This window comes from Haliotis rufescens, unplaced genomic scaffold (assembly GCF_023055435.1).
Source record: "Haliotis rufescens isolate VD_foot unplaced genomic scaffold, xgHalRufe1.0.p SCAF_5, whole genome shotgun sequence".
NCBI lineage: Eukaryota > Metazoa > Mollusca > Gastropoda > Lepetellida > Haliotidae > Haliotis > Haliotis rufescens.
The window spans coordinates 49,566,354-49,594,284 of NW_025964223.1; the positions used below are offsets into that span (position 1 = coordinate 49,566,354).

Here is a 27,931-nt window from a genome sequence, read left to right on the forward strand (position 1 = left end):
TGTTGTTGCCAGTGGTAAATGTTTATGATGTTTATTTTTTGGTTTTTAAGGGTGATTTGGATACCATTGGCTTCTAGGTTTGGGGTGTTTATTTTGATTTCCTCGTAACTTATGTCTTCTCTAATCAGTATTAGTAGGCCACCTGATGCTCTAATTGTTTTGTTTTTAGGTCTATCATGTCTGACTATGTTGTAGTTTGGTAGGTAGAATTTGGATTTATTGGAGAATTTAGTTTCCTGGATGCACGCTATATGTGGTCCTTGTTTTAGTTTAAATCTAGCTTTTAATTCGTGGCTGTGGGAGTTAAGCCCGTCCGCATTCCACTGAAAGATATTTAGGCCTGTCATTATTTGGGCTTTTAGTGTTTGGAGATTATGGATTTATTGTTTGTTTGGATTGTCTATAGTCCTGCGGTTGCTGTTGAGTAGTTTGTAAGAAATTCCTTGTAACTTTGAGTGGTCAGTTTTAGGTTTAGGGCTACTTTGTGAAGATTTTTGGAGCTAGCCTCTGGGTTTATTTGTTTGAGCATGTAGGCCAGTAAGATTGTGATGTTGTTTAGTTTGGAAGTTATGGGGGTTTGGGGTTGAGATTGGATTTTGCGTTTGCGGTTTTTAAATTTTTTAGGTGCTGATCGGGTAATTTCAATTTCGTTTGCATTATCTTCAGTATCGTATTCGTCTTCGTCTATATTGCTTTGGTTTATCTCCTCACTCTCCATGGGGGTTGTTTGTGTGTTTGGTAGTGCTTGCGTGTGCGTGCTGGGTATGTCCATGGGTTGAGTGCTGTTTGTGTCTTCGGGTAGTGCTTGCTCGTGTGTGGTTGTTGTTGCCCTGGTGGCTGCGGGTTGTATGGTGTTGGGTAGGGTTGAGGCGTGTGAGGTGCGGTTTGTTTTGCTTGCGGGTGTGGATGCAGCGAGTGGCTGTGGTGTGGCGAAGGTTTGGGGTTTGCGTGGGTGGTGGTAGAGTGTGGTTGTTGCTTGGGGGATTACCTTGGGGATGCCATCCCATGGGGATTGTAGGTGTCGGTCGTTGTTTGGTTGCGGTGTGGGTAAGAGTGGATTGTTTGTATGCTGTGTTTGTTTTCTTGTTTGGAGTTTGGCCGAGTCAATGTCGATGTGTTTGTTGGCCTGTTGGGTGAGGGTGTGTCTGTGGGGACATTTGTTGGAGAGAGAGGAGTGATTAGTTGCTTTACAATGTATGCACCAGGGAGCGCAGGCTCCTGGGCATTGGGTTTGAGCACAAGTCCTACATTTGGTTTTTTTAAATGTACAGGTGTTAGCAGTATGATTGTATTGTAAACAGTTTGAGCATTGTTTTACTTGCTTAATGTAGGGTTTAACCTCTAGTTTAGTAGAAGCGCCGAAAGAGATGAAGTTTGGGGCTTGAGGGTATTTTTCTGATTTCTGAAAGTTTATGATAACAATTGGTGTGTTTGTAGTTTTGCCGTTTCTGTTTGAAGTTATTCTCCTGGTGCTGGTTATTTTGGGTTGAAGAAGGGTATGGTTATTTAGGTTGGCTTCATCTGTGTAAAGTGCTAAGTCTTCATCTGATTCCCTAGGATTTACTCTGATTACGCCTCTAGTATAAAGTTGCCAATTTGGGGTTTGATGGGTTACTGTGAATTGGAAGATCTCCGTTACTTTTTTAGCTAAGTTTAGTGATTCTAGGTCCGGAAAGATAATTTGGTATCCTTTGTGTGCCTCTCTGATTTTGTTGTATTGGATTTTTTGTTTTTTAAACCAGAGTCCTACTTTGTTAATTGAGAGTTCCTTAGTTAGATTTATGACGGGGCCTGCCGCGCAGAAGTAGAGGGCGAAGGTGACCAGTGATGCTGCTTGTGATGTGAATGAGGTGTTGGAAGAGTCCAGCTTCCGTTTTTTAGGGTTTGTGGTGGCTGCGGTCGATTCGGAAGTTTTTGGAGGGTTGACTGTGGTTTTGTTTCCGAAATCGTGTGGTATGAGGGTCTCGGGTGTCCGATCGGAGGTGTTGTGCGCCTCCGATGGTGTAGGAGTGTCAGTCTGGTGTATGTCTGCCTGGGTGACTGTGACTGTGCGTGTGTCGGACATGGTGAGCTTGTGTGAGAGAGTGTTTGTTGTGTTTGGGTTTTGTATGGGGGTATTTGTAGAGAGTGCCTGGGTGAGTTGTGTTTGACTGGTTTCTACTCTATATAGGGTTGGATTGGAGAGGTTGTTTGTTTAGGTTAAGAGATTTCTAAAGGTTTGTGGTTTTTAGTGGGCTTGGGTGTGAGATACTTTGGCCTAGTGTTGAAAGGGTGTGTTGTGATAGTAACGGATTGGCTTGGGTGGTGGTTTGTTTTAAGCTAGAGGTTTAGGTGGTTTGGTGTTTTAAGTTGGCTTGGGTGTGAGTAATTTTAACCTAAATTGTATGGGTGTGTTGTGATAGTTACCGGGGTGTTGCTCTTGGGCTGGCTAGCAGTGGGAACTGTGCTGGCTTGGGAGGCTTTGCTGGGTGAGGTTGGCTTGGTGGCTGGATGGCTTGGGTTGCTTCGTAGGCTGAAGAGGTGTTGCTAGCTTGGAGTACAAACTGCGAAATGTGGCTGATAGCTGCACGCTTACAAGCGCGTGTGCTTTTTCGTGTATTTGTATCCGAATAATCACTTCTTAATCAAGGAAAGTTTCAATTTCAACAATACAGTTAGGTAGTAAAAACATTTGGCTACATTTCGGTTACAATAGCAACGCTCACGGGTGAAGTTCAAAGCCACACGTGCTGTTTCCAATGAAGCGACCCAGTCTAAAATGTAGACATCGCTACTTTCAAAAGCACATTTTTAGCCTTGAGACTCAAGTTTATGCATTTTAAACGTTGCCTGTCAATTCTCAATATATCTAACTATGAAAGTAAAACACAACACTCATCAGTATTGCCTATGATAAGCTAGAACAAGCTTTCAAACAACGACAATGAAGCACGTTTTTCTGACGACTTCGCCATTTTGCAACAGAAAACATTTGACACTATATTTCTGGAGACATAATTTTGGTCACTTCAATTAGAGTTGAAACTAACTTTGTCATAACAAGTAAGTAACGGGGATTTTACTTTCAGGAAAACAGTCTAGTAAGACGAGGATCTCGGGACACAAGCAGCTAGGGCGCGAAGCCCCGAACAGTAACATATATACATTGGTGTTTAGATCACTCGATCGGTCGTCACAGATTAAGTCTTTTTGCCTGTCTTAATAGCACGATATTAGTAGGGGTCTTCGTCGTTTGGATGTTAATTTTACCAGAACAATATAGGCTACCATCCATCAACGAAAAGTGAATGTTTCAGACGAAAGGCCGGATCGAGTGAGCGAGTGTGCCGGGCCTCGTGTTAAACAGTGATCACATGTTTTTAGAACGGCTAGATTTTAATCCCTGTAAATATACATCATAAATCAACAAACACAACATGTCTACTGAACCCGCTGAAAACGCGAGCATGCTGTTTTCATGGCAATGTCTGTTTACCAATGTGTGGTGGCTATATGTAGCTAAAGTTTGCCAACAAGCATTGTCTACGGCCATACCACGTTGAAAACACCGGTTCTCGTCCGATCACCGAAGTTAAGCAACGTCGGGCCCGGAGAGTACTTGGATGGGTGACCGCCTGGGAACACCGGGTGCAGTAGACATTTTTGCTGTGCGATTCCCACTTTTTTTCTTTTTCGACCATAAGGTGCACTTGCCTCATTCACATCTGATGTAATCATACACTTTTATTTCCTTGTAAATGGCCCCACTCATGCATGTCTGCTCAAAGACATAGCTGCCAGCCATGTATTCTTACATACCTTTACAGAAAGGAATTTTCCACTATACATGTGATCATATTCAGTTGTCAGTTCACCCAACTCGTCAACTATTCTGAAGGCATGTACGTCCTTTTCGCCACATAAAGGTGTTTGCGTGCACCGATAATTGACTATTTTACTTACTTTCTTACTTTCAAAGCATGAATATATAATATATACATGTAAAATTATAATGTTGTTCGTGTTAAGTCTCGGCTCACATCTCTTTGCCTACACAGATAAGAAAAGGAGAAAGAGTTAGATCGTACAGAGCGCCTGTCAATAGGAGTTCACTGGCTTGCTGCTGGAAAATGTATTTTGAAAGCTGTGAGCAAGCTGATCACTGTTGACACGCTTTAAAAATATGAAAGAAAAACGACGCGACTGTGTGATAAACCAGCTATTTTATGTTCCCCGTTCTAGCTGATCGCTGGCAAACGTACTTTAGACTTATTAGAAAGTATTTCCATACATTTCTCTCGCCATACAACATGTAGATGTGACATGTTGCAGGTAGGGGGCTAGGCGAAACGCACACGACCAAGGGCGCACAACTCTTGGCGCTCTATTTGAAAAGTCGTGCACAGGCGAGGCGTGTGTCGGTAAAACACCCCGTGGATGTCTGGCCTTTATCGCCGTTTTACACCTTTGAACACAACGTGCATGTGCAGCTACACACATAGGAAGTCTGCACTCAGGATATTATATATATCAACGACACTAATCGCCTCACTTTCCAACATACACCCATTTGGGGGGTTAATAAACAAGCATAACAACAGTCATTAGTGTGAAGACACACTACCCCCCCCCCCCCCCCCCCCCACCCCACACACACACACACACACAATAAAATCCCTGACATACCTTTATCATCATCACCTATGTGTGTTATGTGCGTGGTGGGTGTTGCTGCCACGTTATCTCTGTTATCACGAGAACCTGCACTTTATTACTGCTAATATACATATTTATTGTTTTGTTATCAGTGTTTTCAAGTTTTCTTTTGGGGTATTTGGATGGCCCTGAAAAGGGCCTTTGGACCACAGAAATGTGGAGCGAAGGCGTGACAATGAGAGCTTAAGCCTGTCATTATTTGGGCTTTTAGTGTTTGGAGATTATGGATTTATTGTTTGTTTGGATTGTCTATAGTCCTGCGGTTGCTGTTGAGTAGTTTGTAAGAAATTCCTTGTAACTTTGAGTGGTCAGTTTTAGGTTTAGGGCTACTTTGTGAAGATTTTTGGAGCTAGCCTCTGGGTTTATTTGTTTGAGCATGTAGGCCAGTAAGATTGTGATGTTGTTTAGTTTGGAAGTTATGGGGGTTTGGGGTTGAGATTGGATTTTGCGTTTGCGGTTTTTAAATTTTTTAGGTGCTGATCGGGTAATTTCAATTTCGTTTGCATTATCTTCAGTATCGTATTCGTCTTCGTCTATATTGCTTTGGTTTATCTCCTCACTCTCCATGGGGGTTGTTTGTGTGTTTGGTAGTGCTTGCGTGTGCGTGCTGGGTATGTCCATGGGTTGAGTGCTGTTTGTGTCTTCGGGTAGTGCTTGCTCGTGTGTGGTTGTTGTTGCCCTGGTGGCTGCGGGTTGTATGGTGTTGGGTAGGGTTGAGGCGTGTGAGGTGCGGTTTGTTTTGCTTGCGGGTGTGGATGCAGCGAGTGGCTGTGGTGTGGCGAAGGTTTGGGGTTTGCGTGGGTGGTGGTAGAGTGTGGTTGTTGCTTGGGGGATTACCTTGGGGATGCCATCCCATGGGGATTGTAGGTGTCGGTCGTTGTTTGGTTGCGGTGTGGGTAAGAGTGGATTGTTTGTATGCTGTGTTTGTTTTCTTGTTTGGAGTTTGGCCGAGTCAATGTCGATGTGTTTGTTGGCCTGTTGGGTGAGGGTGTGTCTGTGGGGACATTTGTTGGAGAGAGAGGAGTGATTAGTTGCTTTACAATGTATGCACCAGGGAGCGCAGGCTCCTGGGCATTGGGTTTGAGCACAAGTCCTACATTTGGTTTTTTTAAATGTACAGGTGTTAGCAGTATGATTGTATTGTAAACAGTTTGAGCATTGTTTTACTTGCTTAATGTAGGGTTTAACCTCTAGTTTAGTAGAAGCGCCGAAAGAGATGAAGTTTGGGGCTTGAGGGTATTTTTCTGATTTCTGAAAGTTTATGATAACAATTGGTGTGTTTGTAGTTTTGCCGTTTCTGTTTGAAGTTATTCTCCTGGTGCTGGTTATTTTGGGTTGAAGAAGGGTATGGTTATTTAGGTTGGCTTCATCTGTGTAAAGTGCTAAGTCTTCATCTGATTCCCTAGGATTTACTCTGATTACGCCTCTAGTATAAAGTTGCCAATTTGGGGTTTGATGGGTTACTGTGAATTGGAAGATCTCCGTTACTTTTTTAGCTAAGTTTAGTGATTCTAGGTCCGGAAAGATAATTTGGTATCCTTTGTGTGCCTCTCTGATTTTGTTGTATTGGATTTTTTGTTTTTTAAACCAGAGTCCTACTTTGTTAATTGAGAGTTCCTTAGTTAGATTTATGACGGGGCCTGCCGCGCAGAAGTAGAGGGCGAAGGTGACCAGTGATGCTGCTTGTGATGTGAATGAGGTGTTGGAAGAGTCCAGCTTCCGTTTTTTAGGGTTTGTGGTGGCTGCGGTCGATTCGGAAGTTTTTGGAGGGTTGACTGTGGTTTTGTTTCCGAAATCGTGTGGTATGAGGGTCTCGGGTGTCCGATCGGAGGTGTTGTGCGCCTCCGATGGTGTAGGAGTGTCAGTCTGGTGTATGTCTGCCTGGGTGACTGTGACTGTGCGTGTGTCGGACATGGTGAGCTTGTGTGAGAGAGTGTTTGTTGTGTTTGGGTTTTGTATGGGGGTATTTGTAGAGAGTGCCTGGGTGAGTTGTGTTTGTTGTTGTTGTTGTTGCATTAGGTGTTTAAGAGGTCGCCTTCTGCCTAGGCAATTTCGGCTGACCTGTCCCTCTTTGGGACTCCTGTGTGTGAGAAGGGTTCACATATCTATTGTGAGTTCGGTGTTCACATAATTTCTGTTTTTGCATTGATATGATTTCTATTTTCTTATATTGATATGATTTCATTTTTATCCTTGGCTGCTCTGTTTATATACGTTCGAGCAGCTGTCCATCTCTCAGAAATAGAGTTAGTTTGGCCTTCGCTATTGCATCTCTTGGCTTTAGGAGATCTATGACAGATAGCGGATCTAACTGCAATTCTTGTTTTAACCTAGCCCGGGCCGGGGCATGGTCTTGACATTCTAGTAACAGGTGGTCAATGGTTTCAGCCTGATTGCAAGATGAACAAACCTTGTCATAGTGCTTTTTGTGACCAAGTCTGAGGCGTGAGATAGCAGTTTCAATTTTCCTTTCATTTGAGTATGAGTTTGGCTTTTGTTGGACCTTGGGTTGAATTTTGTATAGCCATCTGCCGATCTTACTTGCGTCCCATTGGGTTTGCCATCTTTTTGCTATGGAGGCTTTGATTTTGCTTTTTATCTCTAGTTTACTAAAGGGAATAGGCTGTATATCCGCTTTGTCTAGAGCTAGCTTCGCCAGTGAGTCTGCTTTTTCATTTCCATGAATATCTATGTGAGAGGGGATCCAACACAGCTCCACCTGTTGCCCTTGGTCCGATAGTTTTGTATATTCGTATAGAATATTGTTGACTGTGTTTGGCCTGGAGTTTGAGTTTCTTCCACTGATGGCCTGAAGTGCACTTAGCGAGTCTGATAGGACGACTGCCTTTGCTTCCGGGAGTTCCGGTATGAGTTTGAGTGCATGATGAATTGCCTCCAATTCAGCCGTGAATACTGACTGACCATCGGGCAAGCGAACTGAATGTGCTTGGGGTTTGGAGCTGTGGATATGGATCCCGTAACCAGCACTGTTGTTGATAGGATTCTTGGATCCATCAGTGTATATATGGGCCCAGCTGTCCCAGGTAGTTTGAATTTTAGTGATAGCTACTGAACGTAGTAGGGTTGGGTTTTCTCTTTTAGTGACTTCTGATGTTAAAGCAGTGTCAACTTTGGGAGTTTGTAAAGTCCAGGGAGGGTGTAACCCTTTGTAGTGACTTTCTGGAGGCTGAATGTCATCGCAATTGTGACTTCGAATGAGTTCACGTACTAATATCCCAGATGGCTTTAGTGAGGGATTTTTTCGAGCTAGGGCCTCATCTCGAGCGTTTTTGTCTTGCCATATCTTTTTAACCAAAGGGTTTGATGTTCGTCCCCAGAACGATAATATTGCCTGCTCTCGTCTTAGTTTCAATGGGAGTTCTCCCGTTTCTACTTGTAGTGCTTCTAGTGAGGTGCCTGTCGCTGCGCCTGTGGCCAGTATTAGGGCTTTGTATTGTATTCTGTCTAGTCGCCTCAAGACAGTATTTGATGCTGAGTGAAAAGCCTCACAACCATAGTCAATTTTTGATCTGATAAGAGCTTTGTAGAGGTCCAGCTGAGTGTCCCTCGATGTGCCCCAAGATGTGCCTGAAATTGCCCGTAATACGTTCAGGTCTTTTTGACATCTGTTTTCCACATATTCGATATGCTTGCGCCAAGTGAGGTGTTGATCAAGGATAACTCCAAGAAATATTGCAGATTTTTCGAATTTGATAGGTTTGCCTTTTATGGAGACACGGGGTATCATAGCATCTTTCCCCCGGCGTTTGAATAGAACTCCAACAGTTTTTTCACTTGAAAGGGTGAATCCCCATTTATTGCACCATTGATCTACTCCGTCCAGGGCTGACTGGAGTTTTTTTCTGATTTGTGAGATATCTCTGTGCTTTACCCATATTGCTCCGTCATCAGCGAACTTAGAAGTTTGGGTAGGAGAGTTGACATGGTCAAAAAGATCATTGATCATGATATTAAACAGGGTTGGGCTTATAATGCTGCCTTGTGGCGTGCCATTGTCCAGTGCCATAGGATCCGATCGATTGTTCCCTATTTTAACTGAAAGCGACCTGTCTTGCAGGAAGCTGTCTATGAAGTTTGCCATGTTCCCTTCAACTCCATTTTGTGATAGTTTTGAGAGGAGTCCGTCATGCCATACCATGTCGAAGGCTTTGCTGAAGTCCAGAAATACTGCGGCTAGGTATTGTCTGTTTAATTGGGCTTTTTTTATTTCATTTTCCAGTCTTAGAATATGATCTAGACACGAGTGTCCCTTCCTGAAGCCACTTTGGTCAGGTTTTATGTGGTTGCCAGTTTCAAGATGATGCATGAGCCTTTTTGTAACCATGGCTTCCATGGCTTTGCACATGTTTGAGGTGAGTGAGATCGGTCGATAAGAGTTTGGTAGGGCTTCGTCTTTCCCTTGCTTTAGCAGCGGGATAACCGCAGCATGTTTCCATGCTTTTGGGACTTCTCCTTTGGACCATATCGTGTTATACAACTCAGTGAGTAAGCCTTTGGTTTGATCAGGTAGGTTTTTCAATATCTCGTAGCTGGTTGTGTCAAGACCAGGTGCTGTGCCTTTTCTATGTTGTATCGCATCATCAAACTCTGTCACAGTAAATGGTATATTGTATACCAGATGCTTGCTTTGCGGCCGTTTTGAGATCTTAGGCATAAGCATTTTTGCCTGTTTGAATTCTTCGCTGCAATTTGTGTTGCTGCTGACAGATGAGAAGTGCTCAGCTAGAATGTTGGCCTTTTCTTTGACTGTATGGGCGTTGGCTAACTTGGGAATTTTTGTGGGTTTACGCTTACCCCTGATTGCGTGTATTTTGCTCCAGACTGTTTTAGCATTTGTTTTCTCATTAAGGGATTTGCAGAAGGTCTGCCATGACTCTTTTTTAGAATCGTCTATGAGTTGTCTTACTTTCGTCCTGGCTGCTCGGACTTGGGCAAAGGCTGATTTATCCCTTTTTGACCTATTTAGGGCTTTCTTTCTCACTCTCCTAGCTTTTGCTATTTCCCTGTTCCACCATGGTACCGGCGTTTTGCCAGTTTTGTGGTCTTTTTTTGGAATTGATTTTTCAGCTGCGGCAATAATTGCTGAGGTGAGATTTTGGCAAAAAAGATCAGGATCATCCGAGGCAATTTCTGAGGACTTGAATGATACACATTCCTTCCTGAATTTAGGCCAGTCAGCCTTTGCATAGTCCCATGTGGGCTGAGGATTGGGCTGTTCCTCTAATTGTGGTGGGCTACCTATGTAGGTGAGTATAGGAAGGTGATCGCTTCCCCAAGTGTCGTCATGGACTTGCCATTGGCAATGTGAGGCGAGGTTTTTGGTGGCAATTGTGAGATCAATTGAACTCCACGTGTTGTGGACTTGGTCATAACGCGTGTGACTGCCGTTGTTCAGAGTTATGAGATTGTCGTCCTCAACCCATTTCTCTACCATTTTGCCATATTTGCCATATTTGCATGAATCATTGTGTTTGACTGGTTTGACTGGTTTCTACTCTATATAGGGTTGGATTGGAGAGGTTGTTTGTTTAGGTTAAGAGATTTCTAAAGGTTTGTGGTTTTTAGTGGGCTTGGGTGTGAGATACTTTGGCCTAGTGTTGAAAGGGTGTGTTGTGATAGTAACGGATTGGCTTGGGTGGTGGTTTGTTTTAAGCTAGAGGTTTAGGTGGTTTGGTGTTTTAAGTTGGCTTGGGTGTGAGTAATTTTAACCTAAATTGTATGGGTGTGTTGTGATAGTTACCGGGGTGTTGCTCTTGGGCTGGCTAGCAGTGGGAACTGTGCTGGCTTGGGAGGCTTTGCTGGGTGAGGTTGGCTTGGTGGCTGGATGGCTTGGGTTGCTTCGTAGGCTGAAGAGGTGTTGCTAGCTTGGAGTACAAACTGCGAAATGTGGCTGATAGCTGCACGCTTACAAGCGCGTGTGCTTTTTCGTGTATTTGTATCCGAATAATCACTTCTTAATCAAGGAAAGTTTCAATTTCAACAATACAGTTAGGTAGTAAAAACATTTGGCTACATTTCGGTTACAATAGCAACGCTCACGGGTGAAGTTCAAAGCCACACGTGCTGTTTCCAATGAAGCGACCCAGTCTAAAATGTAGACATCGCTACTTTCAAAAGCACATTTTTAGCCTTGAGACTCAAGTTTATGCATTTTAAACGTTGCCTGTCAATTCTCAATATATCTAACTATGAAAGTAAAACACAACACTCATCAGTATTGCCTATGATAAGCTAGAACAAGCTTTCAAACAACGACAATGAAGCACGTTTTTCTGACGACTTCGCCATTTTGCAACAGAAAACATTTGACACTATATTTCTGGAGACATAATTTTGGTCACTTCAATTAGAGTTGAAACTAACTTTGTCATAACAAGTAAGTAACGGGGATTTTACTTTCAGGAAAACAGTCTAGTAAGACGAGGATCTCGGGACACAAGCAGCTAGGGCGCGAAGCCCCGAACAGTAACATATATACATTGGTGTTTAGATCACTCGATCGGTCGTCACAGATTAAGTCTTTTTGCCTGTCTTAATAGCACGATATTAGTAGGGGTCTTCGTCGTTTGGATGTTAATTTTACCAGAACAATATAGGCTACCATCCATCAACGAAAAGTGAATGTTTCAGACGAAAGGCCGGATCGAGTGAGCGAGTGTGCCGGGCCTCGTGTTAAACAGTGATCACATGTTTTTAGAACGGCTAGATTTTAATCCCTGTAAATATACATCATAAATCAACAAACACAACATGTCTACTGAACCCGCTGAAAACGCGAGCATGCTGTTTTCATGGCAATGTCTGTTTACCAATGTGTGGTGGCTATATGTAGCTAAAGTTTGCCAACAAGCATTGTCTACGGCCATACCACGTTGAAAACACCGGTTCTCGTCCGATCACCGAAGTTAAGCAACGTCGGGCCCGGAGAGTACTTGGATGGGTGACCGCCTGGGAACACCGGGTGCAGTAGACATTTTTGCTGTGCGATTCCCACTTTTTTTCTTTTTCGACCATAAGGTGCACTTGCCTCATTCACATCTGATGTAATCATACACTTTTATTTCCTTGTAAATGGCCCCACTCATGCATGTCTGCTCAAAGACATAGCTGCCAGCCATGTATTCTTACATACCTTTACAGAAAGGAATTTTCCACTATACATGTGATCATATTCAGTTGTCAGTTCACCCAACTCGTCAACTATTCTGAAGGCATGTACGTCCTTTTCGCCACATAAAGGTGTTTGCGTGCACCGATAATTGACTATTTTACTTACTTTCTTACTTTCAAAGCATGAATATATAATATATACATGTAAAATTATAATGTTGTTCGTGTTAAGTCTCGGCTCACATCTCTTTGCCTACACAGATAAGAAAAGGAGAAAGAGTTAGATCGTACAGAGCGCCTGTCAATAGGAGTTCACTGGCTTGCTGCTGGAAAATGTATTTTGAAAGCTGTGAGCAAGCTGATCACTGTTGACACGCTTTAAAAATATGAAAGAAAAACGACGCGACTGTGTGATAAACCAGCTATTTTATGTTCCCCGTTCTAGCTGATCGCTGGCAAACGTACTTTAGACTTATTAGAAAGTATTTCCATACATTTCTCTCGCCATACAACATGTAGATGTGACATGTTGCAGGTAGGGGGCTAGGCGAAACGCACACGACCAAGGGCGCACAACTCTTGGCGCTCTATTTGAAAAGTCGTGCACAGGCGAGGCGTGTGTCGGTAAAACACCCCGTGGATGTCTGGCCTTTATCGCCGTTTTACACCTTTGAACACAACGTGCATGTGCAGCTACACACATAGGAAGTCTGCACTCAGGATATTATATATATCAACGACACTAATCGCCTCACTTTCCAACATACACCCATTTGGGGGGTTAATAAACAAGCATAACAACAGTCATTAGTGTGAAGACACACTACCCCCCCCCCCCCCCCCCCCCCCCCACCCCACACACACACACACACACAATAAAATCCCTGACATACCTTTATCATCATCACCTATGTGTGTTATGTGCGTGGTGGGTGTTGCTGCCACGTTATCTCTGTTATCACGAGAACCTGCACTTTATTACTGCTAATATACATATTTATTGTTTTGTTATCAGTGTTTTCAAGTTTTCTTTTGGGGTATTTGGATGGCCCTGAAAAGGGCCTTTGGACCACAGAAATGTGGAGCGAAGGCGTGACAATGAGAGCTTAAGCCTTCTTTGGCTTGACTGCCTTCTTCTTGGGGGTCTTGACCTTCTTGGGTTTGGCTGCTGCCTTCTTGGGTGTCTTCGCCTTCTTGGGCTTGGCTGCAGCCTTCACCTTCTTTGGTGACTTAGCGGCCTTCTTAGCGGCTGTTTTGGGCTTCTTGGCAGCAGCTGGCTTCTTGACTTTCTTGGGGGATTTGGCAGCCTTCTTTGGTTTGGCAGCTGCCTTAGCCTTCTTGGGTTTTTCGTCTTTCTTTGCCTCGCCAAGACGGAATGATCCAGCGGCTCCAGTTCCCTTTGATTGCTTCAGTGCGCCGTTCTTGACTCCATTTTTCAAAGCAGTCTTGATGCGAGCATTGATGGCCACCTGGTTGTCACCAACCTTGTAGTTGGCCAAGATGTATTTCAGAACAGCCTGTCGGGAAGAACCACCCCTCTCCTTCAGGGTTGAAATAGCTTTCTTGATCATCTCCAAATAGGTAGGATGTGCGGCAGCCTTCTTAGGCTTGGCAGCAGCCTTCTTCTTGGGAGTCTTGACAACAGCGGGGGCAGCAGCAGCATCAGCCATAGTGGTAAGTTTGAGTGGTAAAAATTCACGTCAGCTACGAGAGAAGCACAGAGAGCGAATGACACTTCCCCAGTCAGTCAGTCAGTTTCTTAGTTTTAACGACCCCTTCTAGCATAGCTAATTTCGGGGTCGGGATGGCCCCGTTCTAGTAGATAGGGAGAATTTGAAAAATAAAGTCCTGATAATGACGTGAATAGTGGAGATATGCTAAGGTAGCCACCCAAAAAAATGTAAGGTTTTATGGGGCAGGGGAATCGGGTGGAGGGCTGGGTGGTTGGTGTGTTGGGACTTGGCGTAGCGATTTATTTGGAGTATTTATAGTTGGTTATGTTTTGTGTGGTTTGTGGAAGAATTAGAAATTATTTGATAGTTTTCTTAAGTTGTTTTTGTGTCACGTGGGTTTTGTTAGGAAGGATAGTGGGCAGTGAGTAAATAACGATTTGGGATTTTAGGGTGTTTTTTGTGTGGTTTTTGTTGTTGTTGTTGTTGTTTTTTTGTGGGTTTTTTAAATGTCTTGGGGGAGGTGCGTTTGGTTTATATCCGTTAGGAAGTTGGATGGATGATTGTGTCGCTTTTGTGGGTGGTGTTAGATTAGTTTTATGATATCTGTTTTTGTGACATAATTTATGATTGTTTTTTGTATTTGTGGGGGATTGTGGGGGGATAGGAGTGTGTGGATAGTTTTTGTGTATTTTGCATCTAGTGTGTTGATGTACTGTATTCTGTGTGGTAAGTAGAGTGTGCACGTGTAGAATAAGTGCTGTATTGTTTGGGGAACTTGACATGTGGGGCAGAGCCCAGTGGAATGGCGAAAGTTTAATTTTGTGATGCCTACATATAGCCTGTTTAGTGCGGATTGTATATTACGTGAGTTGCTAGAAAGATTTACTTTATTGATTTGTTTATTTATTGTTTTGTATGTCCATGTGGCGGGGGAGGTGTGCAGTTGTTTGAAGTTTTCTTGGGTTATTAGTTTATTTATGATGGATTTATATTCCTGTTTGCTGTATGTCAGTGGGTAATTAATATGTTTATTTTTTGCTGCTTGTTTGGCCGCTTGATCTGCCTTTTCGTTTCCCGTGATCCCAATATGTGAGGGTACCCATGCAATATTGATTTGTTTATTCTGTTCTGTTAATGTTTTCGTTAAGTGTAGTATTCGGTGTAGTAGATGTGGCCTGTTTGTGTAATTTCTGTTTTTAATTGATTGTATTGAGCTAAGTGAATCTGTGAGGATTAGAAGTTTGTTTTGTGTTATTGTCTCTGCCATTTTGAAGGCCATATAGATTGCTGTTTTTTCGGCGGTATGTATGGATAGGTGGTTTGGGATGCGTGCTGATGTGGTGGTTATGTTTGGTTTGGTTGTGTGTATTGCGAAGGCTGTTGTGTGGTCCGTCGGGTTGTGTGACCCGTCTGTGTAGATGTATGTCCAGTCTGGCCAGTGTTGTTGTATGTAATCCATTGCCATTATTTTTTGTTGGTGCTTGTTTGATGTTATTTTTGTGATGTTTGTTAGACCAGTGTCAGTATGAGGAGGTGGCAGGTGATATGAGTAGTCATGAATGACAGGGGTGAGTTTTATGTTTTTAAGTTTGTATGTTTTGAGAAGGTGGTTTAGCCGAATGGTGAATGGGAGTCTTCGTCTTTTTTTGATTAGTTTGACTTTCTGTCTTAGTGGTAGATTTTCTGTTGTTGTTATGAGGCTGCTTAACAATGGGTTTGTGCATGCTGTAGCCCAGTAGTTTAGTGTGATTTGTTTGCGTTTAAGGGGGAGAGCTATTTCCCCAGTGAGCTTTAAGAGAGATGTGAGTGCTGTGCCTGATATTGTACCTAGTGAGATTGATAGTGCTTTGTATTGTATTGAGTCTAATTTCTTGGAGTCTGTTTGTGTGAGTGCGTCGTATGCGGGTGCGGCGTATTCTAACTTGGGTCGGATGAGTGTTTTGTAGACAGTAAGTAGCGTGTGCTGGTCTGCTCCCCAGCTTGTTCCCCGTATGCTGCGCATTAAGTTAAGATCATGGTTGCATTTTGTGATGAGGTGTTTGATATGGGGTGTGTATGTTAGGTGTTGGTCGAGTATTAGGCCTAGAAATTTTGTTTGTGTGCTGTAGTTGATTTGGGAGTTATTTAGAGTTAAAGGTGGGGAGTAGTTTTGCATGTTAGGTGTTTTGAAGAGTATGGCTACTGTTTTGTCAGTATTGATTTTAAAACCCCATGTATTTGCCCATGTGTCAATATCATTGAGTTCTTGTTGGATATGTTCCTGCGCTGTACCTAGTGTTTTGTGTGAAGTCCAAAGTGATGCGTCGTCTGCAAATTTAGCTGGTTTGATTGTTGAGCGGATGTCTGTGAATATGTCATCGATCATAAGATTGAAAAGTGTTGGAGAAAGGACACTGCCTTGAGGTGTACCGTTTTGGACGGGATGTGGGTCAGAAAGTGTGTTGTTTACTTTTACAGTTATGGTACGATTTTTGAGAAAGTTGTGTATGAAGTTTAGCATACGTCCTTTAATATTTTTGTTTGACAATTTAGTGATTAGGCCGTCATTCCAGATCATGTCAAAGGCTTTTGAGAAATCGATGAATACAGCTAGGAGATAGTGTTTGTTAGCCTGGGCTACTCTGATGTCGTGTTCAATTCGAATGATGTGATCTAGGGTGGTTCTGTTTGGCGTGAACCCGCTCTGGTCTGCATGTAAGAGATTGTTTGAGTCTATGTGGTGTTGAAGTCTTTTCTTTATTATTGTTTCCATGATTTTGCACATATTTGATGTGAGTGATATGGGTCTATATGATTCTGGGTTCTGTGGGGGTTTGTTTGGTTTTTTGATTGGGATTACCAGTGCTTGTTTCCATGTCGTAGGTATTTGAGCGGTATCCCAGACTGCATTGAGGAGTTTCAGTAGAAGAAGTTTTCCGTGCATGCTGAGTTTTTTTAGTAAAATATAAGTTAAGTCATCTGCTCCTGGAGCAGACGACGTGGTTTTGCTTTGGAGAGCGTGTGTCAGCTCGTGTATTGTTAAGGGTGCGTTGTAGGGTATATGGGCTTGGGGTGGTTGTGTGATGTAATCAGGTGTAGTGAGTAGTTTCTGTTGGAGTGAAGTGGGGTGGTTTGTGTTACTACTTATATGTTGGTAGTGTTGAGCTAATGTTTGCGCTTTTAATTTGTTATCAGTAAGGTTGTCTATTTTGTGGATGTGTGATGATTTTTTGGTACCGTTTATTGCCTTTAGTTTGCTCCACATGGCCTTTGAATTGTTTTTTGTTGTGTTTAAGGTACTGCAGAATTTTTCCCAGTGTTCTTTTCTCGTGTTTTTTATTAACATGTGTGTACTGTTTCGTAGTTGTTTTGCGTGTGGGAGTTCATGTGGATGGGTTTTTGCGCGTCTAAATGCTCGTTTTCTTTGTCTTCTAGCCTCTTTGATTTCTGGGGTCCACCAGGGAACTTTATTTCGTTGGGGGTTGGGGTTTGTTTTGGGGATACACTTAGTGGCTATAGTGATAATTTCTTTTGTTAATTTTTTGGAAAAGATTTCAGGGTCTGAATCTATAATTTTTAGGTTGTCAATTTGGTAGGTTAAGGTTTTGTATTTCTCCCAGTCTGCTTTTTTGTAGTTAAATTTTGGATCTCGTGAAGTTTGTTCTGATATATAACTTGAACCAGTTTTGATATTTATTGAGATTGGGAAGTGATCACTACCCCATGGGTCGTCAAATACTTCCCATGTAGTTTTACTTGCCAGATTTGGGGTAGTTATTGTCAGATCTATTGCAGTGAGGAAGTTTTGGTTTTCCTGTGGGCTGTATCTGGTAGGGGATTTGTCATTTAAGATAATGAGATCATTTTGTTCTGCCCATGCGTATAGTAGATTACCAAATTTGTCTGTGTGGTCTCTAGTAGTCCAGCTATGGTGGTGCGCGTTTAAATCTCCTAACAATATAGTATTTTTTGTGATGTGCTTTGCTAGGATTTCAAGGTCTGTGTTGTCGAAAGGGTTTGTGGTTTGATGGTATATGTTTATCAGTGTTATATTAGTGTTTTCTGTCGAGATTGTGTACGCTTGTGTTTCTAAGTGAGGAGTGTCAATTGGAACTTTTTGGTAACCAAGTGTGTCGTGTATCAGTAGTGTTAGGCCACCATGTGGAGCGCTTGGATTTTTTGATGTGCGGTATTTGTTTATTGTGGTGTAATTTGGTATAGTGAATTGTTTGTTCTTTGGTATTTTAGACTCCTGAATGGCTATTATTTGTGGGTTGAGCTTATTTAGTTTTATTAGTGATTTAATTTCATGGGATTTAGATATGATGCCATTTGCATTCCACTGGATTATGTGCATGGTGAGTAGTAGCAGTAGGAGTGTGTGTATTTGCGTGTGTTTGTGGTGTCCCATCATAGTTTGATTGATTTGACATTGTGTTTAAATTGCACTAGAGGGAGAGTGTATAGTGAGGTTTGGAGAAGATATTGGTGAATTGTTTCGATTGTGTTGTTGGGAGAGAGGGTTAGTGCAGTGATGAATTCTATGAGATTTTGTTGGATGTTTTGCAGTTTGATGATTGCATCTTGTGCTGTGTGTACTGGTGGTGTTGTGTCTATTGAACGGAGGTTTGAGTTTGATTTAGGGGGTTTGGGGGCTACGTTTGTAGTGACTGGTGGTGGCCCTGGGTTTGGTTGTTCATGGCTGGCTGTGGTAGCTGGAGTCATGGTTTTGCCTTTTTTTTGTGTTTGCCTACGACCCCGTGACGACGCTAGACTAGCAGAGCGACCTGAGCTTGGTGCTCTTGGCTTGGGCATCCTGGGTTGGCGGCGGGGTGGTGGGTTTGGGGGTGGTGGGAGGTCGTCCTCGTTGTCATGTGAAGATTCGTAGGATAAAGGTGGGGGGTCAAAATCCCTGTCGTACCAGTTGTATATTTTGGAGTTAGGGTTCCTTGCAGGGGCGGGGAGGTCAGATGCTGTAAGGTGTTTATTTATTGATAGGATTTGGTTTTGGCGGACTGGGCAGGTGTTTGAAAAGGCGGTATGATCATATTGGTCACAGTTTATACAGTAGGGTTGTTGATTGCACTCAGTGCTGTTATGGAACTCGGAGCTGCATTTGGAACATCTGTCCAGGTTTTTACAATTTGATTGTGCGTGTCCAAAAAGGTGGCAGATGGTACATTGGACTGGGTTTTTTCTCGTTTTGTGCACTTTGCAATATATTGATCCAAAAGTAATTTTGTCAGGAAGTTTGGTTCCTTTGAAAGTCAGGATGATAGTGGAAGTGTTTGTTGGGGGACCTTGTGGGTTTCGTCTGGTGATCCTTAGAAGATTAGTGATTTGAGGCTGGGTTTGGAGTTTATTTGATTCAATTACGTAAGCTTTGAGGTCGTGGTCAGACTCTGCAGGGTCGGTGTAAATGACCCCTTTTGTTTCAGAAAGCCAACGAGGAGTCTGCCACGACAGATTGATGCCATCTATTGATGTTTGTTTCATTGCCACATTGAGGTCATATTGTAGGTTAAAGTTTATTTTGAAGGCTCTGCCGCAGCTGTTTATAAATTTGAATTTTAGATGGGCTTGCTTTAGTATAAGCCCAAATCTGTTTTTGGTGTACAGTGAAGTGAGTGGGGTGGGACCTGTATTGAATGCTAGAAGTACAAGATGTTGATTGTTGTTTGAGTTAGGTTGTGTACAACTCTGTCGTTTCTGTATCTTCGACTGCGTTTCAAGATCTTCGGGTGATTGTAGAGGGCGTTTTCCCCCAATGGCTGTGGCTGTGGCTAGGTTATTTAGTAGATTAGACTGGGAGCTGCGGGGGGTAGTCATTGAGATGCTGGGCGAAATTGGAGGGGATTTTCCGAAAGTGGGAGGGATGAGGTTAGTGGGATTACTTAGATCGAGTGGAGGGTACTGGGAACTAGTGGAGATTTTAGCGGGGGTTGAAGTGAGTGAAGGGGAAGGGGAAGTGGTGAAGGTAGATGATAGTAGCTTACAGTCTTTTCTTGAGGGACGTTTGTCTTTCTGTTTGTCTAGGGTTGAAGTTGATATTGATGCTTGGGGTGTAGACAGCGGGCGGTCATGTCGGTTTTCCTGCCGATCGAGTGATAGGGTCCGATTTGCCGCCATGTTTGAAGTTCGAATGGTTGGCCTCCTTCAGCTTGATTTCAGCTGAGGCCACCTGGCTGCGAGCGACAGGTCCGAGGGGAGGAGGGTTTCTTAAAGCAAAGCTGATTACTGCTTCTTACTTACTTACTTATATTAGGAGATTTTACGTGCGCTTTCCGACTGGAGCGTATTTCGCACACGGGCCCGGCCGGGCCATTTAGTGGTATAAAAGTGGTAGCGAGAGGAGTGCAACCAAGGAGGGGGGTTTAGTGGTTGCTTATATAAAGTTTTGAAATTTTGAGATTTGGAATACATGCCTTGGGGGAGTGGTTGGGACTAAGGGAGTGTGTGGGGGTGAGTTGATGTTTTTTGGATGTTTAGTGTTGGTGGTTTAGTGAAGTTTTAAATACGGTTAATTAGTTCTGTTTTGGTTAGGTAAATGCCTAGGGCTTTGAAGTTTTCTATTTTATTTTGGGGGTTAAGGATTGCTTCTAAGGTAAGAGCGTTATTTGGATTTAGGTTGGTTTGTAATGTTGTACGTTGTGTGAGGTAGTGGGTGCAATGTAGTAGTACGTGGTCTATTGTTTCTGGGTGAGTGCAGTGTGGGCACTTCCCGTTTGCGTGTTTTTTTAGTTTTAGAAGGTGGTTATTTAGTTTGGTGTGTCCTGTTTGGAGTTTGGTGATTATTCTATCGATTTTTTTGGAGGGATGGAGGATTTTTGGTTTGGTGAGGGGTTTTTTGAGGGTTTTTAGGATTTGGGTTTTTGTGTTTTGATAGAGGTTATGCCATTTTTGGGTGATTTTACGTTTGTTTATACTTTTGATTTCTGCTTTAGATATTGGTAGCTTAAGGCTTATGTCTGGTATTTTTAGGGATTGTTTTGCGGCTCTGTCTGCGTTTTCATTCCCGTAAATTCCTACGTGAGCTGGTATCCAGATAAGTTGTATGTTTTTGCCTGCCTCTGTTAGTTTGTTTACGCTTTTGAGAATTTGGTTTATTAATTTGGGGCGGTTTTTGGTGTTTTTGTTTTGGAGGGCCTGAAGTCCGCTTAGTGAGTCTGAGAGTATTAAGATTTTTTTTTGGTTTTTGGTGTGATGGCTGTGGAGCGCCGTGGCGATACCCATGAGCTCTGCGGTGAATATAGATTGGTTGTTTGGGAGTCGGAAGGATTGAGTATTTTTGACTGGTTGGGCTATATGGACTCCGAAACCTGTGTGATTTGTGATCGGATCAGCGGATCCGTCTGTGTATATGTGACACCAATTTGGCCATTTTTGATGGATGTAAGCTAGTGATGTGCTTTTAGCTAGGTTTGGGTCGGTTTGTTTGTTTATTGTGTTGGCTAGGGATGTGTCTATTTTGGGGATTTTAAGTTTTGGGGTGAATACGTTTGATTGTTTGCAGTTTTGTTGTTGGTTTCCTATTTGGTGTTCGTTATGGTAGTTTATTATTCGTTGGGATATTGGGGTGAGTAGAGGGTGTTTTCTAGTAAGTGCCTGGTTTTGGGGACGTATGTTTTGGTTTAGCATGTTTTGGAGAAGGGGGTTTGATTGAGATGCTGCCCAGAAGTTTAGTGTTAAGTGTTGTCTACGTAAATTTAGTGGCATTTCTCCTGTAAGGGCCTGAAGTGATGTGAGGGAGGTGCCATGTTGAGTACGTGTTACTAGTTTGAGGGCTTGATATTGTATTGAATCTAGTTTTTTGGTTAGGGTTTCGTTTAGGGTATCGTATATGGCACAGCCGTAGTCTAGTTTAGATCTGATTAGGGATGTGTAGAGGCTGAGGAGGGTATCTTTAGAGGCTCCCCAGTTGGAGCCGGTTAGGCATCTTAGTGTGTTTAGATCTTTGCTACATCTGGTGGTTAGGTTTTGGACGTGAGCATCCCAGGAGAGATGCTCGTCGAAGATTAGACCTAGGAATTTAGTTTGCTTTTGAAATATGATTGGTTTATTGTTTAGTTTGAGGAGAGGGGAGGCCCGTCTCATATTTTTGTGTTTGAATACTATTCCTGTCGTTTTTTCGGAGTTTAGGGAGAAGCCCCATTTGTCTGCCCAGTTTTGTATTTTGTTTAGGGATTTTTGTAGTAAGTCCTGAGATGTTAAGATACTTTTGGAGCGGATCCATAGGGCTCCGTCATCCGCAAATTTTGAGGTGTTTATTTTGGGGGATAAGCCATCAAATAGGTCGTTTATCATTATGTTAAAAAGTGTGGGGCTAAGAATGCTGCCTTGAGGGGTGCCGTTTTCCAGGGGACACTGCTCTGACAAGGCCTGGTCTATACCCACTGTAATTTTGCGGTTTTGGAGGAAGCTTTGGATGTAGTTTACGATTTGACCTTTACTGCTTCTTGCTGATCGGTAAAAAATCACGTCAGCTACGAGAGAAGCACAGAGAGCGAATGACACTTCCCCACAGACAGCCCGGCTGATACTCCGGAGGCGCGGACGTCGGAGGAGACACCCTGCTTGTTGTGGCTGATAGCTGCACGCTTACAAGCGCGTGTGCTTTTTCGTGTATTTGTATCCGAATAATCACTTCTTAATCAAGGAAAGTTTCAATTTCAACAATACAGTTAGGTAGTAAAAACATTTGGCTACATTTCGGTTACAATAGCAACGCTCACGGGTGAAGTTCAAAGCCACACGTGCTGTTTCCAATGAAGCGACCCAGTCTAAAATGTAGACATCGCTACTTTCAAAAGCACATTTTTAGCCTTGAGACTCAAGTTTATGCATTTTAAACGTTGCCTGTCAATTCTCAATATATCTAACTATGAAAGTAAAACACAACACTCATCAGTATTGCCTATGATAAGCTAGAACAAGCTTTCAAACAACGACAATGAAGCACGTTTTTCTGACGACTTCGCCATTTTGCAACAGAAAACATTTGACACTATATTTCTGGAGACATAATTTTGGTCACTTCAATTAGAGTTGAAACTAACTTTGTCATAACAAGTAAGTAACGGGGATTTTACTTTCAGGAAAACAGTCTAGTAAGACGAGGATCTCGGGACACAAGCAGCTAGGGCGCGAAGCCCCGAACAGTAACATATATACATTGGTGTTTAGATCACTCGATCGGTCGTCACAGATTAAGTCTTTTTGCCTGTCTTAATAGCACGATATTAGTAGGGGTCTTCGTCGTTTGGATGTTAATTTTACCAGAACAATATAGGCTACCATCCATCAACGAAAAGTGAATGTTTCAGACGAAAGGCCGGATCGAGTGAGCGAGTGTGCCGGGCCTCGTGTTAAACAGTGATCACATGTTTTTAGAACGGCTAGATTTTAATCCCTGTAAATATACATCATAAATCAACAAACACAACATGTCTACTGAACCCGCTGAAAACGCGAGCATGCTGTTTTCATGGCAATGTCTGTTTACCAATGTGTGGTGGCTATATGTAGCTAAAGTTTGCCGACAAGCATTGTCTACGGCCATACCACGTTGAAAACACCGGTTCTCGTCCGATCACCGAAGTTAAGCAACGTCGGGCCCGGAGAGTACTTGGATGGGTGACCGCCTGGGAACACCGGGTGCAGTAGACATTTTTGCTGTGCGATTCCCACTTTTTTTCTTTTTCGACCATAAGGTGCACTTGCCTCATTCACATCTGATGTAATCATACACTTTTATTTCCTTGTAAATGGCCCCACTCATGCATGTCTGCTCAAAGACATAGCTGCCAGCCATGTATTCTTACATACCTTTACAGAAAGGAATTTTCCACTATACATGTGATCATATTCAGTTGTCAGTTCACCCAACTCGTCAACTATTCTGAAGGCATGTACGTCCTTTTCGCCACATAAAGGTGTTTGCGTGCACCGATAATTGACTATTTTACTTACTTTCTTACTTTCAAAGCATGAATATATAATATATACATGTAAAATTATAATGTTGTTCGTGTTAAGTCTCGGCTCACATCTCTTTGCCTACACAGATAAGAAAAGGAGAAAGAGTTAGATCGTACAGAGCGCCTGTCAATAGGAGTTCACTGGCTTGCTGCTGGAAAATGTATTTTGAAAGCTGTGAGCAAGCTGATCACTGTTGACACGCTTTAAAAATATGAAAAAAAAACGACGCGACTGTGTGATAAACCAGCTATTTTATGTTCCCCGTTCTAGCTGATCGCTGGCAAACGTACTTTAGACTTATTAGAAAGTATTTCCATACATTTCTCTCGCCATACAACAGGTAGATGTGACATGTTGCAGGTAGGGGGCTAGGCGAAACGCACACGACCAAGGGCGCACAACTCTTGGCGCTCTATTTGAAAAGTCGTGCACAGGCGAGGCGTGTGTCGGTAAAACACCCCGTGGATGTCTGGCCTTTATCGCCGTTTTACACCTTTGAACACAACGTGCATGTGCAGCTACACACATAGGAAGTCTGCACTCAGGATATTATATATATCAACGACACTAATCGCCTCACTTTCCAACATACACCCATTTGGGGGGTTAATAAACAAGCATAACAACAGTCATTAGTGTGAAGACACACTACCCCACCCCCCCATCCCCCCCCCCCCCCCCACACACAATAAAATCCCTGACATACCTTTATCAACATCACCTATGTGTGTTATGTGCGTGGTGGGTGTTGCTGCCACGTTATCTCTGTTATCACGAGAACCTGCACTTTATTACTGCTAATATACATATTTATTGTTTTGTTATCAGTGTTTTCAAGTTTTCTTTTGGGGTATTTGGATGGCCCTGAAAAGGGCCTTTGGACCACAGAAATGTGGAGCGAAGGCGTGACAATGAGAGCTTAAGCCTTCTTTGGCTTGACTGCCTTCTTCTTGGGGGTCTTGACCTTCTTGGGTTTGGCTGCTGCCTTCTTGGGCTTGGCTGCAGCCTTCACCTTCTTTGGTGACTTAGCGGCCTTCTTAGCGGCTGTTTTGGGTTTCTTGGCAGCAGCTGGCTTCTTGACTTTCTTGGGGGATTTGGCAGCCTTCTTTGGTTTGGCAGCTGCCTTAGCCTTCTTGGGTTTTTCGTCTTTCTTTGCCTCGCCAAGACGGAATGATCCAGCGGCTCCAGTTCCCTTTGATTGCTTCAGTGCGCCGTTCTTGACTCCATTTTTCAAAGCAGTCTTGATGCGAGCATTGATGGCCACCTGGTTGTCACCAACCTTGTAGTTGGCCAAGATGTATTTCAGAACAGCCTGTCGGGAAGAACCACCCCTCTCCTTCAGGGTTGAAATAGCTTTCTTGATCATCTCCAAATAGGTAGGATGTGCGGCAGCCTTCTTAGGCTTGGCAGCAGCCTTCTTCTTGGGAGTCTTGACAACAGCGGGGGCAGCAGCAGCATCAGCCATAGTGGTAAGTTTGAGTGGTAAAAATTCACGTCAGCTACGAGAGAAGCACAGAGAGCGAATGACTTACTTACTTACTTATATTAGGGGATTTTACGTGCGCTTTCCGACTGGAGCGTATTTCGCACACGGGCCCGGCCGGGCCATTTAGTGATATAAAAGGGGAAGCGAGAAGAGTGCAACCAAGGAGGGGGGTTTAGTGGTTGCTTATATAAAGTTTTGAAATTTTGAAATTAGGAAGACATGCCTTGGGGGAGGGGTTGGGACTAAGGGAGTGTGTGGGGGTGAGTTGTTGTTTTTAGATGTTTAGTGTTGGTGGTTTAGTGAAGTTTTTAAATACGGTTAATTAGGTCTGTTTTGGTTAGGTAAATGCCTAGGGCTTTGAAGTTTTCTATTTTATTTTGGGGGTTAAGGATTGCTTCTAAGGTAAGAGCTTTATTTGGATTTAGGTTGGTTTGTAATGTTGTACGTTGGGTGAGGTAGTGGGTGCAATGTAGTAGTACGTGGTCTATTGTTTCTGGGTGAGTGCAGTGTGGGCACTTCCCGTTTGCGTGTTTTTTTAGTTTTAGAAGGTGGTTATTTAGTTTGGTGTGTCCTGTTTGGAGTTTGGTGATTATTCTATCGATTTTTTTGTGAGTCTGAGAGTATTAAGATTTTTTTTTGGTTTTTAGTGTGATGGCTGTGGAGCGCCGTGGCGATACCCATGAGTTCTGCGGTGAAGATGGATTGGTTGTTTGGGAGTCGGAAGGATTGAGTATTTTTAACTGGTTGGGCTATGTGGACTCCGAAACCTGTGTGATTTGTGATCGGATCAGCGGATCCGTCTGTGTATATGTGACACCAATTTGGCCATTTTTGATGAATGTAAGCTAGTGAGGTGGTTTTAGCTAGGTTTGGGTCAGTTTGTTTGTTTATTGTGTTGGCTAGGGATGTGTCTATTTTGGGGATTTTAAGTTTTGGGGTGAATACGTTTGATTGCTTGCAGTTTTGTTGTTGGTTTCCTATTTGGTGTTCGTTATGGTAGTTTATTATTCGTTGGGATATTGGAGTGAGTAGAGGGTGTTTCCTAGTTAGTGCCTGGTTTTGGGGACGTATGTTTTGGTTTAGCATGTTTTGGAGAAGGGGGTTTGAGTGAGATGCTGCCCAGAAGTTTAGTGTTAAGTGTTGTCTACGTAAATTTAGTGGCATTTCTCCTGTAAGGGCCTGCAGTGATGTGAGGGAGGTGCCATGTTGAGTACGTGTTACTAGTTTGAGGGCTTGATATTGTATTGAATCTAGTTTTTTGGTTAGGGTTTCGTTTAGGGTATCGTATATGGCACAGCCGTAGTCTAGTTTAGATCTGATTAGGGATGTGTAGAGGCTGAGGAGGGTATCTTTAGAGGCTCCCCAGTTGGAGCCGGTTAGGCATCTTAGTGTGTTTAGATCTTTGCTACATCTGGTGGTTAGGTTTTGGACGTGAGCATCCCAGGAGAGATGCTCGTCGAAAATTAGACCTAGGAATTTAGTTTGCTTTTGGAATTTGATTGGTTTATTGTTTAGTTTTAGGAAAGGGGAGGCCCGTTTCATACTTTTGTGTTTGAATACTATTCCTGTCGTTTTTTCGGAGTTTAGGGAGAAGCCCCATTTGTCTGCCCATTTTTGTATTTTGTTTAGGGATTTTTGTAGTAAGTCCTGAGATGTTAAGATACTTTTGGAGCGGATCCAGAGGGCTCCGTCATCCGCAAATTTTGAGGTGTTTATTTTAGGGGATAAGCCATCAAATAGGTCGTTTATCATTATATTAAAAAGTGTGGGGCTAAGAATGCTGCCTTGTGGGGTGCCGTTTTCTAGGGGACACTGCTCCGACAAGGCCTGGTCTATACCCACTGTAATTTTGCGGTTTTGGAGGAAGCTTTGGATGTAATTAACGATTTGACCTTTAAGTCCTATTTTTTTAAGTTTTTGGATTAATCCGTTATGCCATACCATATCAAAGGCTTTAGAGAAATCCAGAAAGATGCCTGTTGTGTATTGTTTGTTTAGTTGACCGGTTTTAATATCCTGTTCGAGACGAGCGAGGTTATCTAGGGTGGAGCGGCCAGGAGTGAAACCGCTTTGATCTGAGTTTATTATGTTATTTTGAGATAGATAGTGTTGAAGTCTATTTTTGGCCATGGATTCCATTACTTTGCAAAGGTTTGAAGTAAGAGAAATTGGTCTATAAGAGTTAGCTTGGTTGGTTGGTTTACCGGGTTTGGGAATAGGTATGATTAGCGCCTCCTTCCAGGGGGTTGGTACATGGCCTTTTATGTAGATTAGATTATATAGTTTGAGTAGTGTCTGGAGTAGTTTAGGGGGGAGTTTTTTTAATATTTGGTAGGAGGTTAGGTCTAGTCCTGGGGCTGTTCCCTTTTTCCTATTTTGGAGTACATAATTGAGTTCTTCTATTGTGTACGGCTGATTTATTTCTAGGGCGTCGTTATTTGGGTCTTGGCTAGGTTTGGTTTCTGTTTTAAGTTTTAGTTGGAATTTGTCACTGAAATTGTTATTACTGCTTGTGGCCGAAAAGTGGTTTGCTAGGTTATCTGCTTTTTCGCTAGGAGTTGTTGAGTTATTTATGTTAGGTGTCTTTTTGTGACGTTTTAGGCCTCTAACGGCGTGGATTTTACGCCAGACCGTTCTGGCGTCTGTGCGGTTGTTTAATCCCTCACAGAATTTTTTCCAGTCTCTAGTTTTTGCTATTTTAACTAGTTTTTGTACCTGGTGGTTTAGTTGGTGAGCTACTGGTATGTGGTTATGGTCGCGTTTGGCTTTGTTGAAGGCTGTTTTACGTTTTTGTCTAGTTAGTTCTATTTCCTCGTTCCACCAGGGTACAGAGGGCCTACCCAATTTATTGGGTTTTTTAAAGGGGATTGCGCTTTTGGCTGCGTTTATTATGAAGTCCGTTAGGTTTTGGCAATATATTTCTGGGTCACTATTTTCTAGTTCTACTAGGTTAGCTTGGTTGCATATGTCTTGGAATTTATCCCAGTTA

At 42.9% G+C, this 27,931-nt stretch overlaps 2 protein-coding genes and 3 non-coding genes across 5 annotated transcripts; 3 read left to right on the forward strand and 2 right to left on the reverse strand.

Annotated features, from left to right (window-relative positions):
* Window positions 1-3,520: 3,520 nt before the first annotated feature.
* Window positions 3,521-3,639, forward strand: LOC125373612. The gene has a single exon (XR_007218452.1). It is a non-coding gene; the product is annotated as a 5S ribosomal RNA (ribosomal RNA).
* Window positions 3,640-4,712: 1,073 nt separating this feature from the next.
* LOC125373525 (histone 24-like) lies at window positions 4,713-13,496 on the reverse strand. Its single transcript, XM_048384652.1, has 2 exons — window positions 12,939-13,496; window positions 4,713-4,884 (listed from the first exon to the last, which is right to left on the reverse strand). Exons 1-2 carry the CDS (start codon window positions 13,494-13,496, stop codon window positions 4,879-4,881), a joined length of 564 nt encoding a protein of 187 aa, XP_048240609.1. The 3' UTR covers window positions 4,713-4,878.
* LOC125373613 lies at window positions 11,571-11,689 on the forward strand. The gene has a single exon (XR_007218453.1). It is a non-coding gene; the product is annotated as a 5S ribosomal RNA (ribosomal RNA).
* A 9,529-nt stretch (window positions 13,497-23,025) lies between the features above and the next one.
* On the forward strand, window positions 23,026-23,144 carry LOC125373615. Its single transcript, XR_007218455.1, has one exon. It is a non-coding gene; the product is annotated as a 5S ribosomal RNA (ribosomal RNA).
* A 1,231-nt stretch (window positions 23,145-24,375) lies between these two features.
* LOC125373500 (histone H1-delta-like) lies at window positions 24,376-24,921 on the reverse strand. The gene has a single exon (XM_048384608.1). It carries the CDS (start codon window positions 24,919-24,921, stop codon window positions 24,376-24,378), a length of 546 nt encoding a protein of 181 aa, XP_048240565.1.
* Window positions 24,922-27,931: the final 3,010 nt, after the last annotated feature.

Excerpts from the sequence above, each read along its gene's own strand:
- LOC125373525 (XM_048384652.1), bottom strand. The coding sequence starts at position 13,496 with ATGGCTGATGCTGCTGCTGCCCCCGCTGTTGTCAAGACTCCCAAGAAG.
- LOC125373500 (XM_048384608.1), bottom strand. The coding sequence starts at position 24,921 with ATGGCTGATGCTGCTGCTGCCCCCGCTGTTGTCAAGACTCCCAAGAAG.